The sequence below is a fragment of the Catharus ustulatus genome, chromosome 24 (assembly GCF_009819885.2).
Source record: "Catharus ustulatus isolate bCatUst1 chromosome 24, bCatUst1.pri.v2, whole genome shotgun sequence".
Classification (NCBI taxonomy): Eukaryota; Metazoa; Chordata; class Aves; order Passeriformes; family Turdidae; genus Catharus; species Catharus ustulatus.
In genome coordinates, this window is record NC_046244.1 from 5,208,617 (window position 1) to 5,229,628 (window position 21,012).

At 44.2% G+C, this 21,012-nt stretch overlaps 1 protein-coding gene across 2 annotated transcripts in view; it reads right to left on the reverse strand.

The window, feature by feature from the left end:
* The window catches only part of PRDM16 (PR/SET domain 16), a 308,495-nt gene that overhangs the window by 132,641 nt on the left and 154,842 nt on the right, over positions 1-21,012 (reverse strand). For both annotated transcript variants that reach the window (XM_033079706.1, XM_033079708.2), the window contains exon 3: positions 20,010-20,060. In XM_033079706.1, the coding sequence (XP_032935597.1) occupies positions 20,010-20,060 (51 nt within the window). The remainder of the gene's footprint in view (positions 1-20,009; positions 20,061-21,012) is intronic.

Here is a 21,012-nt window from a genome sequence, read left to right on the forward strand (position 1 = left end):
AGGGAGAGCTGCAAACCGCATCCTTCTCCTCGAGGCTCCCATCTCTAACCCGGCCATAAACACCAACTCTCTGCCTTTCAAACGCAGCAAACCGCCACGAGAAAAGCCAGAAACGCATCAGACAATAAAAAGAGGGATAATGGCCACCAAACTCCACTCTTCTCCCCCCTCTTTTTTGAACAGATAGGTTTTAGACTCTATAATAATCACGCAGCTAAGATACAAGGTCTCTTGTTGGCAATAACCTACATGACATGACTTAGAAGGCAGGTGTTACTGTAATTAGCTATTGTTTGACTATCAAAAGTCAGAGCTGATTAAAGCCACTAAGTACAAGTGCACTATTTTATTTCAAAGAATATTATGAACTGCATGCTGGGACTCTTTCACTGCGGCCCTACCTTCCGGAGTCTGCTAAGAGCCCATGCCAGCAGTAATCAAAACTAAAATCTGCATAAACCTTCAGGGTTTTAATTCAAGCAGAGCCCTTTCATTAGAAATATGTTACTTTATGAAATCTGGTCGCCAGCAAGGGGAGAAAAATGTGACTTCTTAAGAAAAGTGAATGGCATCTCTTTAGTGATTAACCCAAGATTAATGGAGGCTCCTACTGCTCGGCCTAAGTCCATTTTATTGCTAATTCATTTAGGTACTATTTCAGATGTACTTGATGAAAGTCACCTGCTAAGAAGTCATGTTTTGGCAAGCAAGGATAGCCATTATGGTCAAATCCCAAATAGAATTTTTATTAAAGAAGCTTTGAAAAGTGTCTTGTATTAGTCTTTCATAGACATACCATTTAATGTGCTCAATTAGTTAAAAATTTGGGGCCCAGGTCACTAATCAAACATTCATAATGCTGCTTTTTTTATTTTTTTCTAATATTTTTTCAGTCCTCATGCATCTCCTAATGTCCCAGGTAGGATGAACACTGCACTGAACAGGGACATTTATATTCAGACAAAAGCAGCAGTGCTGAGACTCACCAAGAAGTGGGTGGGATTTGGGTAAGTGCTCGGTGGGATCCCTGAAATGTTGGCTTGGCAGAGCATTTCTTTGTTCCCCGGGATGCTGTGGGGAGTGGGGACTTATGCAAATCACATGTTCCTCAAACTGTACCTAATCATGCAGCTTTGGCTTGTGTGCACGTTTGGAGCGTGAGGTTTGATCCCTTAAACACAAATCATTTCGGTTTTCCACCCTTCTGCAGCTTGTTCTTTCAATAAATCAGAGTTTAGGGGATTTTGTGATTCCAGAGCCTGGAACCCTGGCTCTGTGTGGACCCTGAGATCTTTTTTACCCAAACAAAGCACCCCATTCAAAGTTCCTCCTCATTTTGGGCAAGGTTTAACCTGATCTACAGGCAATTCCATGAGCATGGATGTCCCTGTTGGGTGTTTCTACCCTTCCCAAGACACTGAGCAGCCCATCAGAGACTCTGATGCTCTGAGCTTTGCTTCCCTGCACTGAGCAGGAAATCCTGACAGCCAGCCCAGGGACAGTCGCTCTGCAGGGACAAAATCCCTGCTGCAGAGGTGGGTCTGGGCATCACAGAGCTTTAGTCGTGCCCCTCTCTTTCAGAAATGGGAAAAAACTCAAAGGTGGTGCTGGGGTATCAAAGATGTCTGCTCTGCTCAGCCCCTCACCTGCCAGGCACCTAAACCCAAGTGAGAATATTGAATTATTGATAACATTATTGATAACCATCACTCACATTGGTTTGGATGCTCGTGTACAAACCCCCCCTCACAGCCTGCTCTGCTTTGTACCTGCCAAGATGAGACAGTTTTGGTGACAGAAAGAGGCAAATCAATTAAAAAATGTCTGCTTTGGGTATTCTGGCTTGTTTGGAGCTCTCTCCACACTGGGGGTGATGATTGGCTTTGTAACCCAACAGCACACACGACCCAAACTCTGCTCTGAGCAGGGAAGCAATCTGGTTTCTAAATTTATTTTTTAAATTTGTTAATGACTGATCCAATTTCCAAAACAGTGACTGAGATTACTGAGAGCCACAAAACCAGGAGTGCCCCAAACCAGACAAACAGCTCCCCCACGGGTGTCAAAGGGAGCAAAATTCCGAATTATCAGGAATGGCAACACATCCTGTGGTGGAATTCTGCTCCTGGGACACTCCACAAAACCCAGCCTGGACTGAAAGCCCTTGGCTGGGGGAATGTGGCACTGAAGGAGCCGCCTGGGTGTGATAACAAAGTTATCCTAATCTGTCCCTCTTGTGTGCTGGGGCACTCACACATGCAAATCTTGTCTTGTTCCACCGTGTTTGTTCACCTCCAGAGTCCTTCGGTGATTCAAATCTGTGTCTTACTATCCTATAATACCCTTGTCTAACAGTTCTTTTTAAATGCATGTGTTAATTATCTTGCCACCGCTGTAATTTCTCCCTGTAGTCCATTAATTAAGAGGTCACAATCTAAGAGCATGTTTACCCAATAAGCTTTCTTTTTTAATTATCCTAATTGCTTGGATACTGACAAAGACTCCATCCCTCCCCTTCCTCTGAGTGGATTAGAAAACGACATTTCAAAGCCCCACACAATGATGGGTCTGTAAAACACACATATATTTATATTTGTTTTTATAACTCCGTGATGTTCAAACATCAAAGGTCAACGAGAGGCAAGGCGCTGCATTTGCATGGCTGTATAAAATGCAGAGACAAACTGCCCTCCATTAATTGATCCATTAGCCTGGAATGTTCTATTGGTCAGGAAAAATATAAGCAAAATCTTCAGAATAGGAAGGAGATGGTTGTTCACAGCTTGGTGTGTCCTGGAGACCACCAGAGCCTCCTGTCTCTGCCTGCTCCTGCAGGATAAGAGCAGGCAGAAATAGAATTAAATAAGGAAAAAAGCACTCAGCTTTCACTGCAGCAAAGATCGGTTTTATTCTCCCTTTCCCAAATATTCCCTTCCCATGGGTCACATCTCGGCAAGCTGGTCCCAATATCTTTTTTACTGACTTTGCAGAACTCAACAGACAAAATCTCTACCACTTAAAAAATTTTAAACCCTTCACTTTATCAACTTTTGAAAAGGGAAAAACAGCTATTTGAATTCCAGATAGGATTTTAACACAACAATTAGCAGAAACCATGTCCAGAAAAATTACTACTGTGACAGAATGTGAAACAACATTTGATATGTCAAGTAAAGTGATATTTTTTTTTGTTTGTTTTAATAAAGCCAGTGTCTCATTCAGACCAGTCATCTCAGGAACTATATAACAGAAGTATAATTACTTAGAAATTGCTTAGGTAAGCGTGATTGATGCATGGTAAATAGATGTTTCCAGCACTTATTGTTTCTTCCTGATGGATTAGGAAGAGTTGTTTAACAGTTCATTTGACCAGTCTCTCCTGGTGTTTCTCGAGTCTGGCTGTGCCAGTCAGCACCAGCAGTTCCTGGTAGTTTAAGTCTCTTTAATAAAGATTAAGATGTCAGAGGTCCTGCATTGCACAAAATCCCGATTTTATTAACTTCTCATTATCAGCTGAAATATGAAGTGCATTTCTTTTCATCTGGAGAGCAGCACTTTCTCAAGGGAAAGGACAGACACATCAGACACGTTTAGGGTGGGTTTGCCCCAACCTTGGCTGATGCTGGGGAGCATTTTCTCACCCAAGGGCATCCCATAGGTGGATGTTTCTCCCCAGAAAGTGTACTCACACTCCAGCACTTCAGTCAACACAGCTTCCAGGAAAGAGCAGCACAAGTGCTGGGCAGGAAGACTGAAACCTCACAAGTCAGGGCTGAGCCAACATTTCCCTCCTCACACCCAGATCTCGAGGAGTAACAGCAGCAAGACCACACAAAACCCATCGAAAGACATCCCAGAGCTGTCCAAAGTGCACCCTGGCCAGCAGGCAGATCAATCCTGATGCCATGGAAGTGAACTTGGGCAGCACCTGATAAAGTGGAGCTGCAGCAGCCCCGTGCAGCTCCCGAATGTGTCATGGGGACAGGATCCTGTTCAATCCTGGGTGTTTATCATATTCCTGTTCAATCCTGGGTGTTTATCATATTCCTGTTCAATCCCGTGTGTTTGTCACCATTCCTGTTCAATCCCGTGTGTTTATCATAATTCCTGTTCAATCCTGTGTGTTTATCATAATTCCTGTTCAATCCCGTGTGTTTATCATAATTCCTGTTCAATCCCGTGTGTTTATCATCACTCCTGTTCAATCCCGTGTGTTTATCATCACTCCTGTTCAATCCCGTGTGTTTATCACCATTCCTGTTCAATCCCGTGTGTTTATCGTCATTCCTGTTCAATCCTGTGTGTTTATCATAATTCCTGTTCATTCCCGTGTGTTTATCATCATTCCTGTTCAATCCCGTGTGTTTATCATCATTCCTGTTCAATCCCATGTGTTTATCATCACTCCTGTTCAATCCTGTGTGTTTATCACGATTCCTGTTCAATCCTGTGTGTTTATCATCACTCCTGTTCAATCCCGTGTGTTTATCATAATTTCTGTTCAATCCCGTGTGTCTATCACCATTCCTGTCCAAACCCCGTGTGTTTATCATCACTCCTGTTCAATCCCGTGTGTTTATCACCATTCCTGTCCAACCCCCTGTGTTCATCACCCCTCTCACCCCCAATCCCGTGTGTTTATCACCATTCCTGTCCAACCCCCTGTGTTCATCACCCCTCTCACCCCCAAACCCTGCAGGTCACCGCTGCCCCAACAGATGCTGCAGCAGCATCACCCTCTCAGCAGCAGCCACGCTCTCCAGGGATTTCTGCGAGCTGACAAATTGATGTATTTTGCATATTTTAAAAGCGGGTCTTTGTGGAAGTTCTCGTTTTGCAGGCTGCTGATTGCAGGGAGGGCAATGTGTGTGTTGGAGCAGGCTGCCTCTCGCTGGGCAGCTCTCCACGGAAAGAGTTAAGAGGGAAAAAAAACATTTGTTGTGGTGTAACCCCGGCCCTGCAGCACGGGATCCCAGCCCCAGCAGCTCCCGGGAGGGTTAAGCTCTATTACTTCTGGTCCCTGACACTGCTAATGGCACTCTCTAACTAATTGCATTTCTATACCTCCACATACGGCCGGGCAACAAATAAGCCCTTTAATCAAACAGCTTCATCTACTTCTAATTAATTCCATTTCTATGCCTTTTTGAGAGCACAGGAACATACAAAGATAGAGATGGTGGAGCGCGTTCTGTGCTCAAGATGTGTCCCCAGCTCACACCTTCCGTGCCCAGCCTGCCTGGGTCAGGTTTTTTAACTTTTCTGCAGTTTGTTCTTTTGATAAACGAGAGTTTAGGGGATTTCGTGAACCCTGCGTGCACCCTGAGACTTTTCCATCCCCACAAAGCACCTCCACCAACGTGGAATCATCTGCGATTCCCTCCGTGCGTTGCTGTCGCGATTGCCACGGGCTTTAATCGCTTTTTGTTCCCCCAGAGCCAGCGCTGGCCTTGCCCTGCCGCCGCTGAGGGACGGCTGTGGCATCAGCTGAGCAAACACTGAGGGGTGTTTGCACTCCCAGACCCAGCAAAAACCTTCAATTCCAGCCCCACCAGCTTTGAAGGAAACGCTGATTCCTCCCCGACATTTACCTCTCTGATAAAACAGCAGGAAAAAAACCCACAAACAACAACAAAAAAATCCTCTCCTCTAGGTATTTAGGAAGCAGACCCACATCTGCCGGGAGCTGCCGGTTGCAAAGGTATGTCTGTACAAAAGGCACGATAAGTGGGTGCTGAGCAGCGAGGAGTGGCGATTATCAGCTGCACATATCATTAGAGCCTCTCCGCTTCTCAATGGCACGGAGCTGCCGGCGCTGTGTTTGCTGGGCAGGTAAAAGGGGACTCTTAATGCTGTGCAAATATGACTTACCAAAGGACTTTGCTTTCTCACCTATTCTCGGGCTTTTCAAATCAACATTATTAATTGGCGGCTTATCGGTAAGTGCTGTCTGGCAGTTAAAGGATGTTTCCACCCAGAGCAACGATACATAGAAACTCAGCAATGTCAGCCGCAAGGACAAAGAACTGCCATGCTGGGACACAAAAATGCTTTGACACCTTAAATCTTCTTAATAAAAGCACTGAGCATTCCAGCATTCACTCGTAGCTGTTGTTCCATATTCCATCATCCTTGTTGTAGCTTAATATATTAATTCAGAACTCCTCTGGTTTACAGTTGCAACTATTAGAACTTTTTGTTTTTCTTTTCCTTTGTTTTTCTTTTTCTTTCTTTCTCTCCTCTTTCTCTTTCTCTTTTTCTTTCTTTCTTTCTTTCTTTCTTTCTTTCTTTCTTTCTTTCTTTCTTTCTTTCTTTCTTTCTTTCTTTTTCTCTTTCTCTCTTTCTTTCTTTCTCTTTCTCTTTCTTTCTTTCTCTTTCTCATCTTTCTCTCTCTCTCTTTTCTTTCTTTCTTTTTCTCTCTCTTCTTTCTTTCTTTCTTTCTTTCTTTCTTTCTTTCTTTCTTTCTTTCTTTCTTTCTTTCTTTCTTTCTTTCTTTCTTTCCTTCTTTCCTTTCTTTCTTTCTTTCTCTTTTTCTCTCTTTCTCTCTCTCTCTCTCTCTCTCTTTCTCTCTTTCTCTTTCCCCCTTTCTCCCTTTCTTTTCCTCTGCTTTCCTGTTATCCAGATGTGCATAACCACGCATTTTAGAACCTGGATTAACTGGTTTCCATGCTGGATCACCCAGCCAGGTGGGATTTCAGGACTTTCAGCCCCTCAGATCACCTTGCTCTCCACCTGCCAGCACTCCTGAGCACCAAATCCACTTGAAAACGGAGAAAAATATTCGGCTGATAAGGAAAACCGAACACAAAGAGCACGACACTTCCCAGGCACCACTAAAGGGAGGCAGAAAAGAGCCTAAAAGGAGAAGAAAAGCTCTCCGTGCCCCCAGCTCGCGTTTTGTCGGAGCGCTGGGGCCGCACGTGCGGGATGAAAGGACATCGGGCTCCTGCCTCCCCCTGCGCCTTCCCCAGCGATGAACAAGATAAAGCAGAGCCCCAGGAAAGGCTGGGCCAGCCATCCCCGCTCCCCTCATTCTCATGCGGGATTGTGGAGCTCCAGGCGGCCCGGCAGGTATTTGTGTGAGAGCCGGCAGGGGCAGGGATTTTATCTCGTCCCCAGAGAGCCCTGCTCAGCTACTCAGATATTCCAGGGGCTCGTTTTTCTCACATCCAACCCAAACCTTTCTTACAGGGCTGGTTCCTCCTGGTCCCGTTCTGACACAGATGAGCGACCCTTACTGCAGAATGTGAATTCCAGCTGCTTCTTTTACAGTATGACATCTGCTTATCTTAGAGGAATTTTCCTGTACACGCAAAAAATCAGATCGAATTTATTTAAAGGATTTCTGTGCATCTGAAGGAGGGTTTCCCTCTGCCACCACACTGGCTTTGCAGTTTTACAATAGCAGACCTATGAACTGAGATGGTTTCTTCTTCTTCTCCTTCTTCTTCTTCTTCTTCTTGTTCTCCTCCTCCTTCGTCTTCATTTTCTCCTCCTCCTTCTTCTTCATTTTCTTCTTCTTCTTCTCCTTCTTCTTCTTCTTCTTCTTCTTCTTCATCTTCTTCTTCTTCTTCTTCATCTTCTTCTTCTTCTTCATCTTCTTCTTCTTCTTCTTCTTCTTCTTCTTCTTCATTTTCTTCTTCTTCTTCATTTTCTTCTTCTTCTTCTTCTTGTTCTTCTTCTTCCTTTTCTTCTCCTTCTTGTTCTTCTTCTTCCTTTTCTTCTCCTCCTCCTTCTTCTTCTCCTTCTTCTTCTTCTTCTTCTTCTTCTTCTCCTCCTCCTCCTTTTTCTCTTTTCCTTTCCTTTCCTTTCCTTTCCTTTCCTTTCCTTTCCTTTCCTTTCCTTTCCTTTCCTTTCCTTTCCTTTCCTTTCCTTTCCTTTCCTTTCCTTTCCTTTCCTTTCCTTTCCTTTCCTTTCCTTTCCTTTCCTTTCCTTTCCTTTCCTTTCCTTTCCTTTCCTTTCCTTTCCTTTCCTTTCCTTTCCTTTCCTTTCCTTTCCTTTCCTTTCCTTTCCTTTCCTTTCCTTTCCTTTCCTTTCCTTTCCTTTCCTTTCCTTTCCTTTCCTTTCCTTTCCTTTCCTTTCCTTTCCTTTCCTTTCCTTTCCTTTCCTTTCCTTTCCTTTCCTTTCCTTTCCTTTCCTTTCCTTTCCTTTCCTTTCCTTTCCTTTCCTTTCCTTGTCAGAAGTGGTTATTCATTGATATTTAAAAGAAAATCAAACAAATATTTGATGTGCTACATTAGCATGAAAGGGGGCAGCCCCGTGGAAGCACAGAAATCACAGGTGAGCTATTTCATGGGAGTGAAAACAACCTGGGGGGAAATGGGGCTACTACAGAGGTAAATCCTGGCAGTGTAAATACAGAGAGAGAGGCATCAAGCACATGGCTTTATAATTCACCTTGACATCTTCCAGCATCACAGAAAAAGAGCACAAAAAGGGAAAAGCAGAGGTACAGGAGGGCAGTGAGATCAGCAGAGTTTCTGTCCGACCCAAAGAGAGTCCAGCAGGTTTTCTGACTGACAATAAATATTCATTTAACCACAGAGCTGAGAAATGCAGCTGGAAATCTCCTCTCCCTCTTTAAAGCCTAAAATCTGCTCATTACACCAATCAGTTTGTGGTTGTGCTTTGTGGAGACCCAATCCATGCAGATATATTTTTTAAAAACTCCTTTTTCTTGAACTCTACTCTCTGCAAGAAGCAAAACACACTCAAAGCCTTGTCCAGCTCTAAAGGATTTCTGAACTTTCAGAGAAAAGACAAAACTCCTTTAGTTTCTTTTATCATCATTTATATGCAGAAGCTTCCAACACTTCCAGGCTTTCCCTGGCACTACAAACAGAACAGAGAAAATGCAACAAGAAAATCTATTCCTTGGGTGTTTCCAGCCCAGTTAGTCTGAGGATTTAGAAGAAATCTATGAAAGAAGAAAAAAAAAATTTAAAAAAAGCAATGAGCAAGGTTTTCAGGGATGTTTTTCAGACCAAAGGGGTTCTGATGGATTTCAGAGATGCATCCAGACTTCAGAGCAAGTTTCCAAACCAAACACGGCTGCAAACCCTGACATCCATCAGCTGCTTGTTTGCCAACCTTCCTATCATGGAGCAAAAAAGACCATTTAAAATCTTCCCAGAATATTCTGCTTTCATGGCTATTTTGCTCTCTAACACTTTGAAATCACCAGAACACAAATATTCATGTTGCAAATGGTTAAAGCCTTGCTCTGGGCCCAGCAGTAACGTGGATAAACACCAAGATTAAAGAATAAATCTCATTTTTCTGACTTCATTACTCTGACAAAACTGTGCTATCAGGATAATAATAATTAAAATCTTCACAACTGACCATTATAACTTTTTTCCTTGGAATTAAATACTTTCAATAGCAAAATGGATCATTAGGCTGGACATAAAGTGTTTTGCCTAAAGCCAACCCAGTTCTGGATGAGGATGGGATTTGCTGGATGCTTGAACATCTCTGACAGAGCAATGCCTTGGAAAAATGAGTGTGATTTAAATCCCACATTTCCTATTCCAGGAGTGCCCAGATTTTAGCAGGGGATGCTCTGGGCTCTGCAGGAAAGGCCATCAGAGCAGAGGAGCATATGGAGAGCAGCAGAGCTGGAATGGAGGGTGGGACACTCTTCCAACCCGGAGTTTTTATTGGCAAAAGCACTGGCAAATGCAAACTGCCAGGAATAAATTGCTGCTGGAGCTCACAGGACATGCTCCAGTCACCAGCAGACACAAAGCCTGAGAGGAAGGATCTTACTCAGGGACAGCACAACCTCCTTAGGAAAAATTGCACATCCTTCCTGTTTGGCATTGCAGAGGAATAACCCTCCAGGAATCCTCTGCTCCCAGCAGGAATTTAAGGAAAAAGTGACACCCAGTGTTGGGGGCATCCCAAACCCAGGCAGAGCTCAGGGTGTTTTCCTGTGGATGGATTTCCATGGCAAACCCAGAAGTTTTCCAGGATTCACCTTTTTTTTTTAAGATTCCTGTGACAAGGAAAGGGATTAATCTCTATTTCATGGCAGCAGGAGCTGAACAAGAGACTGCTTGGATTTGCCAAGATAACCAGGAGAAAAATCCAGTTTATTTCTGGGCAGCACTACAGAAAGAGGGGAAAAAACTGAACCAGGTATCAAGGGAAGAGATGAACAATGAAAGTCAAGACTTTCCTGGTTTTACATATAAATATAAGTAATTGGAAAAAAAAATGAAAACTCCTCTTAAGTAATTTTAAAATTGAGTATTTTAGGAAAGAAGACTTTAACACTGTCCTAAAAACTGCCTTGAGGCAGCAGCACTGATACAAATTCCCTGAGTTTTCCCAGACTTTCTGCGAGGAAGAACCAACATTCTGGGGCATGCTGAATTTTAAGACTGAAATTCCAGTGGAAACTCAGAGAAGCAGCTCCTTTAGGAGCTGTTCCAGAAGAAATTATTGCACCAAGCAGGGGCTAAGATGTCCTGACAGCAGCAGTGCAGAACTATCTCTGCAGCAGTTATTAATGAGCTGGAAAAATGCTGGGTAGCAAATTCACCTCCCCTCCCCAAGGCCAGAATTCATGGCAACAAATCCCTAAAATAATCAGCTAAACTCCAGAAGATTAGGAGAGGGAATGCCTCCAGATGACAGAAGATTTCTTAATTTCAGTTACTTATAAGGTCACATTAAGCAGGAGGAAAACTTCCTCTGAAGTTTATTATAAATTAGTTTTTAATCTATTCCACAGCTTTTGGTATTTCTGGTCTATATTCTGTGTTACAGTCTAAAATAAGGAGGGGAAAAAAGTAATAAAAAAAATGAATCGCTTGGGTTAGCCAAGAAAGGATTTAAGCACTTAAATTGAACTCCTCCTGCTGCTACTATTATTATTATATCTATATTTCTATATATATTTATATACATGTTTACAGAGTGTTGCTGAAATTTCCAGTGGGAAGGGACAACTGAACATCACAGAGGAGCTGACTTCTGGTGATTACTTTTCTTTATTTTTCTCCCCAAACTAGCCTGTGAAAAATATATTTGGTAGGGGGTTTTTTTTGGTTTTTTTTCTTTTGTTTTTTTTTTTCTTTTTTTTTTTGTTTTTTCTCAGAACATGTGTTTTATCCTCTCATGGATATCTTGCAGAATCTAAAATCAAAATGTATCAAAACATATTATGGTCCTGCAATGCCTGTGGGACAACAGTCCCACATTTACTGCTCTACAGAACCTTGATTTATTTCTAGAACAAAATAAAAAAAAACCCCAAAAAGCAATTTTGCTTTGTTATGTATATTTCTATTTAATTATTGTTAACTGGCACCCAGTTCTCTGTGTTCTGACTTTCAGCACCTTTGGGGTTGGAGCCAGTTTCAAATCACTCTGGTGGTTCCTCAGCCCCACACTCCCCTTTCCTCCCTCCCCAGGTTTTCCTGTTTATCCAGGCAGCTCCACGAGGCTCCTACCTGCTCCAAATTCTCCTTCCAGTGGGATTAACCCAGCCCAGCCCTGCACACCCCAGGTGACATCCATGGAACCATCTCTGAGGTGTGGAACCACGCAATCAAACCCTGTCCTCCCACACTGAGAATATTCCCTGTTCCATGTAAAATCCTGGATTTGCTGCAGGACAGGTCCCTCCTCTGCTGCTGTACCAGCTCCCAGCCCAGCCCAGAGGTGGTTCTGAATTCCAGGACCTGATTCCAGCCAAACCCTGGTGGCACACTCAGCTCAGCATCCGAGCAGGAATTGCAGAGCAGAGGGAGGGGAGGGGGCTGTGTGCGCGTTACCTTCCCAGTTACCACACAGCCCCCAAATCCCACAGGCTATCATTCCAAAATTTGTGATGTTTTGTCTACTCTGGTGATTTAAGGTTTGTCAGAAAATGTCAGAAAGGCCACGGGGCCAAGGGCTTCCTGATGACTGAGGATTTTCTTTCACATGACCTTCCTGAAGTTGATTTTGGGCTCCAGACAGTGCTGCCTTCAGCTCTGACAGGGGCCGGCTGGCAGCAGATTCATGGGGATCTCTGGGGCATTCTGGCATTTTCGAACTGAGCCGGGGCTGTAATGCCTCCTAATCATCCAGAATATTGTTTCACTGGCGGGGTGGAAATGCCAGCCCCTCACTTGGGTTCGCAGGGAAAAGGAGCCTGTGCTCCTGATGAGAACAATTAAAAACACATCGGATGGGAGCAGACAAACAGCACGGGGAGTATTGGCATTTCATGTGTGATAATGTGTGTGGCTTTTAACAGGGGAGCACTGAAATGAATTTTATAGACACACAGAGAAAAGGAGGATTGGGAGAGAAGTGTTTAAAACAGTCAATTTGTGTTCAAACCCTTTTTTTGAAACTGTTAATTTGTGTTAAAGCTGTTAAATGTGTACTTGTGAGCATCCCCACAAACACCAAGCAAAGGGCTTCACATTATTTGGGAAACTATAAAAAAGTTGATGAATCTTGAATTTGCATGTGATATTAGCATAACTGGTTACTCACCCAAAATGTCTTAATGAGGCTCCTTTGTACCCTGGTCACAGAATCATGGATTTGTTTGGGTTGGACTTTAAAGCTCATCCCATCCCACCCTCTGCCATGGCAGGGACACCTCCCACTGTCCCAGGCTGCTCCAAGCCCTGTCCAAGCTGAATTTGGACACTTCCAGGGATGGGGCACCCTGTGCCAGGACCTCCCCACCCTCACAGGGAAGGTTTTTAAATCATTTATTTTGCTCAGGGAGCAGCCACCTGCCTTCTCACCTCCACAGAAATGCAGTTTCTAACCCAAACCCAGCCCTGTGTGTCTGTGCTTGAGATGCATCACAACAAGGTGACCTCTCCTAAACCTACCTGGAGTTCAGGGACACTTTTATCTGAGGGGACACTGCTCACTGCAGCGTGTGTCACCTGAGCCATGTGTGTGAGCAGCTCAGCAGCACATTTTGGACACCTCCTCAGCCCCAGCAATGCAGGGAAATCAGACACAGGTTATAAATCAGTGCTGGGGAACCGCTCGACATCACAGCTCTGGGTTTGCACCAGAGGGAGGAGGAGGAGGAGGAGGAGAACCAACTTAGCTCACAAAAACATCTTATTTAGAACTGAGTGAGGTGCTCATGCTGTACCAGAAATCCACATTGTTTGCCCTACAGAAATTGGAAATTGGAATTAACCCTTCACAGCCCTGGGGCAGCCACGGTTCCACCCTGTGCCGTGCGTGTGCCTGGGGCTGCCTCAGCACTCTGCAGATATGGAGAGAGCAAACTGAACCACTGCAAGTCCTCTTAACTTGGCCTGATTTATGGGCTCAAAATCCCCCCGAGATCTCTTCGTGGAGCCATTTCTCATACCCACACTCACTAAACAACCCAGCCCAAACATCTGTATCACAGAAATTCAACATACAATGTTATTCCTGCAAAATAATTTAACCATCACTTTCTTTGCCGACTTTTCCATGCCAGCCTTACACCTTTTTTTTACTTTACATGCTTCATTTCAGCAAAATCAGGGATGCAAACTTCTTAGAAGTACTTAGTTTCCATGGAAACCTAAGCTGACCGCAACATTATTGTTCTCAAGAGGGAACTGACTTTACTATATGTTCATTCACTGAATTAATGGACTCCTGGTTCTTTTATTAGCAGCTCTCTAACAATAGAAAGAGAGAAATGTTATAAAAAAGACTCTCAGACAACTGTCCACTCTTTTGTCCAGGGCTTATTGGAATGACGCAAGTCTATTCAGGAAAAGATTATAAAAATCAACTCAAAGCTGCCTGTGTTTGTGGCCGCTAAATATACCTTTATTTCATAAAGATACAACCTATAAAACAAGCAAATTAAAGCTCTTTCTGAAACAGCAACTGTGCAGCAGCAGCCCTGGAGAAACGGGGCTTTAGATCCCAAATCTGGGATTGTTCCCCCAGCCCGCGGGGTTGTGGAGCATCTTTAACCCCCAGCTCTGTGTAAATTCTCAGCCAGGATGAGGATTGTGCACAAACTGGAGGGGAGTGATTCTTCCATACACAGCAAAAGAAAACTCACCAAAACCTGTGGGCTTAAATATTCACTGAGAGTTTTAGAAGCCCTTCCACGAGCTGAGGATAATCTACCCCTGCTAAGAGGAGAAATGCCTGCGCAGTTTGTGCAGCAAGGGGAACACCTTGGAGCAGGCTGGGTTCAAATCTGCAATTTGCTAAGTGCAGAAATTCAAGTGCGGTTTGTGCAGCAGAGGTGGCACCTCAGACCAAGCCAAGTTCAAATCTGCAGTTGGCTCAGTGCAGAAATGCACATGCAGTTTGTGGGTTCAAATCTGCAATTTGCTCAGTGCAGAAATGCACATGCAGTTTGTGGGTTCAAATCTGCAATTTGCTCAGTGCAGAAATGCACATGCAGTTTGTGGGTTCAAATCTGCAATTTGCCAAGTGCAGAAGTGCGTGCACAGTTTGTGCAAAGACAGAATTGTAGAGGCCAGGTTCAAATCTGCAATTTGCTCAGTGCGGAATTGCACATGCAGTTTGTGGGTTCAAATCTGCAATTTGCAGAAATGCATGTGCAGTTTGTGCTGCAAAGGCAGAACCTTGGAGCAGGTCAGGTTCAAATCTGCAATTTGAAGAAATGCATGTGCAGTTTGTGGGTTCAAATCTGCAATTTGCCAAATGCAGAAATGTGTGCACAGTTTGTGCAAAGGCAGAATTGTAGCAGGCCAGGTTCAAATCTGCAATTTGCTAAGTGCAGAAATTCAAGTGCAGTTTGTGCAGTAAAGGCAGCCCCTCAAAGCTGGCCAAGTTCAAATCTTCAATTTGCTACATGCAGAAATGCATGCACAGTTTGTGGGTTCAAGTCTGCAATTTGCCAAGTGCAGAAATGCATGCAAAGGTAGAATTGCAGCAGGCTAGGTTCAAATCTGCAATTTGCTTGGTGCAGAAATTCAAGTGCAGTTTGTGCTGCAAAGGCAGAGCCTCAGAGTAGGCCAGATTCAAATCTACAGTTTTCTAAATGCAGAAATGTGCAGTTTGTGCTGCAAAGGGAGAACTTCAGAGCAGGCCAGGTTTAAATCCGCAATTTGCTAAAAGCAGAAATGCCCATGCAGTTCGTGGGTTCAAATCTGCAATTTGCCAAGTGCAGAAATGCATTCACAGTTTGTGCAATGGCAGAACTGGATCAGGTCGGGTTCAAACCCGCAGTTTTCAGAAATGCACTCACAGTTTGTGCAAAGGCAGAATTGGAGCAGGCCGGGCTCAAATCTGTAATTTGCAGAAATGCAGAAATGCAGAAATGCATGTGCAGTTTGTGGGTTCAAATCCGCAATTTTCAGAAATTCACGCACAGTTTGTGCAAAGGCAGAACTGGATCAGGTCAGGTTCAAATCTGCAATTTTCAGAAATGCACGCACAGTTTGTGCAAAGGCAGAATTGCAGCAGGCTGGGCTCAAATCTGCAATTTTCAGAAATTCATGCGCAGTTTGTGCAAAGGCAGAATTGCAGCAGGCCGGGCTGAAATCTGCAATTTTCAGAAATACATGCACAGTTTGTGCAAAGGCAGGATTGCAGCAGGCTGGCTCAAATCTGCAATTTTCAGAAATGCACGCACAGTTTGTGCAAAGGCAGAATTGCAGCAGGCCGGGCTCAAATCTGCAATTTTCTCTCTCCCGGTGCTGCCAGGCCCCGCTCAGGCCTGCGGGGCTCGGCCTGCCCGGTAATTGCTGCACAAAAGACAGTGCACAGTTCCCTTGCTCGTCCCTAACTACCTTCCTGACTGCTTATTGAAGTCTGATTTCTTACTCCTCTGGGTCATCATTCATCAGCCCCGCGGATCCCGCCGGGAGAGCCCGGCCAGACCTCTCCAATCCCTCCTTGCCAGAGGCCATTCCTGACGGCCCCGTGATATAGAAAATGTCTTCACAGCGACCCGGCGGGACAGGCCGCGGCCATAATACCCAAATAATCATTTTGCAAATTATCATAATTATCAATCAATCATCCCCGCGCGAACAATGTGCTGCTGAAGTATCAGATGGTTCCTGTGACCTGTAGCGTTTTGGATATAATAATAAACCCGGGGAGATTTATGGCCCCATCCCGCTTCGCATCTGCAGCAGCAAAACACTCGTTGGGGTTTTGCTTTTGCTTTAGAGCTGCAAGCTTTCCTCCTACCTGGCTTTCTTGTTTGCTACTTGATGCTTTTTCAAAAGGCCAAAATTTCCAATCGCACCCAGTTTTCTGAAATTCACTTTATTTTGAAAAATAAATCTGTGTGATTTGCGAGCACAGAATAATCATACTGCTTAAATTGCTTTTACTCCACAGCCTCATCAGCATTATATTTACAGCTTCTAATGTTTGGCAGTGTAAGAATGAGGCCAGGCAGACGAGGGGGGAAAAGTGGTTTTGTCTTCAGTTTTTGTTGTGTTTTGCACAATACCAAATTGAATCCAACCCTTTTGAAGCCGATAGCATCTCCCGCTCCCTGTGCAGCACATTCTTGTTAATGGATAAATTCAAGCTCTCCAGAAAGTCAAAGAATAAATTTAAAGCCTTTTGCCAAATGCCTATCCTATTGGATTTTGATAAGACGGCTATTGAGCTTTAATAATGTCTTCTATCCTTTTTCAGCTGGCCCTTAACATGTCTCTTTATTTGTCCCTAAAGCCTCTTCAGCGATGCCTTTTTATTACAAGTCTCTCAGCTTGCTCTCAGGGGAGACAGGGTCGACAAGAGTGATAGATAGATAACTCTATAGATTATCTCCCACAGATGTTTTCTCTCCAGTAGCCCCTCAGGCTATTCCCTCTAAGTAAACAGAAACTAAATAGAGAGTCTACTGAAGAGAGAAGTCCCTGAGGTCCCTTGTCACCACGGTCAGAAAAACAGCCTGGCCCAGGGAGGTTGGCTGGGAGCTCTGCACACACAGAGAATCCTTCCCCAGCATTCTGGAGCCCTCTTCCAAAGTGACCCTTGGAAGGGAGAGAAATGCATCTATTTGGGAAAAAAAAAAAAAAAAAAAAAAAAAGGTGGTGTGTAATGGGCACAGGCCTTGCTTCCTGCTGGAGGAAGTGGAAATCTTTCAGCTCAAAGTTAAAGCAAAATGACAACGGGGACGGTGACAATGACAACAAGGTGTTTCTTCAATTTATTAAATGCAGTGGAGAAGCTTGGAAAATTCATGGGAGAGGACATTGAGCTGCTCTCTAAGCAAAATAAACATAGTGCAGGGACATGAAAGGGAAAAAGACATTTGGGAACAGGGGACAAAATCCCACAGGTACTACTCATATTTTTATGTCTGAGTGTCCACATTCAGGTCACTACAATAACTGAAATAAGTGACTTTCCTGTTTTAATATTACTTCCACTGCTGATGATTTAAAATTAAAGGAACAGGATGAGGAGCTCATGTGTATTTGTCTGAGTTAAACTAAATATCAGCAAGCAAAGGTGATACAAGAAAAGCTCATTAGGTATGCACCATATTTCAATCCATGAAGCAGCATAGATATAGAAAACAATCCTGGAAATGAGTCCTTTAATGACATTGAATTATTCCTGTCAGACAACAATAAATAAATCAGCTTTATGGTGTTAGTGCAGAAAGAACAATAACACAAACTGAAAAATACAGGATATGGTGGGAAATACTTATTCTTTGTGCTCCAAGCCAAAAAAGAGCCTGTTTTATTCTACTACAAAACAGGCTCTGCTGTGCTGCATCTTCAGACTTTTCCCTGCCTTTCAGCTCATTAAAGTTATGTTAAAGAGTGTTTTTTCCCTGGGAGCTTAAGAACAGAGATAATTCTGGGGTCAGTTTTAAGCAGAGGTTGCTTCCTGCACATCTCCCTACACCTCTCTCTGCCATCACCTTCCCTTCCCTGCTTTTTCCTGGTTTTACAGATTTTTCTCTGCATTCCAGATTTTTTTTTTGCTCTTTCTAGCCCTTGTTAGTGCCCAATTCTGAACCTGTGGTGCAGCAGTCAAAGGAGTCACTGAAATTATGGACTGTGCAGCTCCGATTTCCTCCCCTCCCAGTTTAAATCAGGCCACCCACTCCAGTTACATTTGCCTTCAGTCACCTTCTCGCCACCAACTCATCTCTGAAGGAATAGGAATAAATTGAAGTCAAATCTCAACTATTGTGTCTTCAGGGATATGACAACTGAATGATTTAGAGAGGCTGGAAAAGGAAATCTGCTCCCGAGAGGGTTTTGTGCCACTGGAGCCAAATGCCAGAGTGCTACTTCCAAACAATTGAGAGATCCTACAAAAATTGTCCGGAGTGATTTCTCATTCTTTAGTTTTCATTTTCTCCTGACTGAAAAGCTGTCTCGCAGTAGTCTTTTCACAAGCCATAAAGTTTAGACTTGAACTCTTTACCTTACTGCTCTGACCTCCTTTACCCCAGCTGTAAAACCCTACTGCCCATCCTTCAATAAATTTATCACCTCATAAACTCCCACTAGTGCTTCTCTACAATGCATTTAAAAGACACAAGTGGAAGGCCAGGCCTTCCCCCCTTGTCAAATATCACAATTGTCCAGTTTTATACCTGCTGCACAGGGAAATATTTAAGGACATGGCATTTTTCAAAGACCTGCAGTTTTTGTAACAGCCTCCCTAAAAATAAAAGCACAAAGTTTAAATATAAATATAAACCATGGATTGAACATATAAAAGTGCCAGTCTTGTGTTTCCCTGTTTCACACAACTCCTGCTCTCTTTGGGGTAATGCAGATCCTGGAGGTGGGGATGGAGAGCTCATTTGTGATATCATAATTAAAGACTGACTAAGAAATAGCTGAGCCATGGAGAATTCCCTCCATCCTTGTGGGAAGTGCGTGGGGATAATGAGAACCTGCCACCTTGTCACCACGTCTGTCCAGACAAAAGGATCCCACAGAGGCAGGGACAGAGACCCCATGAGTTATGGGGGTGCCCAAGGTAAAAAGTTCAGCCCTGTGGCCACAGGTCCCTGGCGAGGTCACGGCACACTCAGAGGATGCTTCCTCTTGGGAACCTCTGAAGTAAAACCTGATTTTTTATTTTTAAACATGGTTAGAGTGTCTAAACCCCTTTTCCCAGCCTGACTCTGGAGCCTGGCAAGGATTGCATTTCACTGTTTGGCAGAGGGAAGCAAGGGATTCCTTTTGGTTTGAAGAGTGGAGAAGCAGCATGGCCTGAAGGATGAGCAGCAATGGCAGCAGAGATTTCCCACTCTCACAAACTCCATGAACAGGACTGTGAACATCCTTTATAAGACAATTAAAACACACAAAAGGAGTCACAACTCCTTATTTCAGTGAGGACACACAGGCCACAGCCACCGAGAGGCTCTAATCAAACCCGACTGGTAACGCTTTAATCACAAAGCTGTTAACCAACAGATCCACATGGAACAAAACCTCATTTTAGTGCTTCTGAGGGTAACCCCAACCCAAACAGCAGCCTGGCTACCAAGTGTGTCACGCTGAGCTGCCTCCCAGCTCCAGTGGAGACATCTGTGCAGCTGGGCTGAGTGTGGAACACATTTTCTCTGGTCACTGTTACACTTCGAGCCCCACAATGTGATGAAAAGCACCACTAACACATCACAGGGGTTGAATTTTATCCTTTCACAGACCTATTCCTTTTGCCTTGGACTTTGCATAAGCCACATTTACATGCTGAAGTGACCTCCAAAAATTTAGCACTTTTAACAAAGGACCAACATTTTCTTTTACTGGAAAAGAGGTAAATGAGGTTTTTCGCGTTGGCCCGGCAGCTGTTTGTGTTGTAGCTGAATCAAGGAACACCTCAAACTATTATTTTCTCTTTCATAATGACTGGAATCACAAAAAGACAGAAAAATACGCCAACAGAACCACAACACTTAATCCAAAAAAGCAACAGCAAACACTGGAAAACTTTTACGACGTTATTGCCATCAACACCTTGGTTCAAAAGCGAGGGAAAAGTGTCTGAGTGTATTTCCAAGCCAGGGAATAAAACAATTCCCAGAAGACTGAGTCGTGTCCTACCTTTTTTATATTGCCCTCCTGGGAGGTCACCTCGGGATCAGTCAGTATTTGCTAAGGAAAAAAAACAGAATAGAAACAAAATTGAGTTGAGTTGCAACCAAGAATGTTATAAAAGAATAGAGATTAATATTGCTGTTGTTATGATTGTGAGGAGAAGGAATGAATATTGTATTATTGATAATAATGGGTAAAACTCTCAGCTGCACCCAGATGTTTTGGAAGTTTGATGGGGAGTTTTCACCACAAGTGATATTTATATTTTAAGGTTTTCTGTTGTTTCTGTGAATAATTCCCTTAAGTTTGGCAGGTTTCTATCCCACAAGGCAGGTGTGGCCAACACGGGCACCAAGGGAACAGGCACCCTCAGGTTCCCAGGACTGAGCCCCTCTGGAGCAGGGGCAGATCCCAGGATGCTCCGGCCCCCCAGCGATCCCAGCAGCTCTTTAATTCCCCCTCCAGCCGAGGTGTGGTGGAACAAGTCATTAAATCGCTGCTGTGCTCCACCTCAGATTAGCTCCAGGTCAGTGGGCATTCGGGGAGGTCAAGTACCTCAACTTTGCATCACCCTGGATACCCCACCAGGGTAAACACACCGGGAACGGAGCTGATCGAGCGCCCTGGCCGCGAATTCCAGCGGCTCCCGGAGCTCTGCGGGATCTGGGATGGCCAAGGTCAAACAGACACCCAAGGGCAGCGTGGGACAGGCTGCTCAGGGCTCCCAGAGAGGGGATTTGGCTGCCAAAGAGCAGGAAAAACCTCCAAGGAATGGAGATGGATGTGCAAGGAAATGGAGGTTAAAATGGGGGAGGGAAGGGAAGGGAAGGGAAGGGAAGGGAAGGGAAGGGAAGGGAAGGGAAGGGAAGGGAAGGGAAGGGAAGGGAAGGGAAGGGAAGGGAAGGGAAGGGAAGGGAAGGGAAGGGAAGGGAAGGGAAGGGAAGGGAAGGGAAGGGAAGGGAAGGGAAGGGAAGGGAAGGGAAGGGAAGGGAAGGGAAGGGAAGGGAAG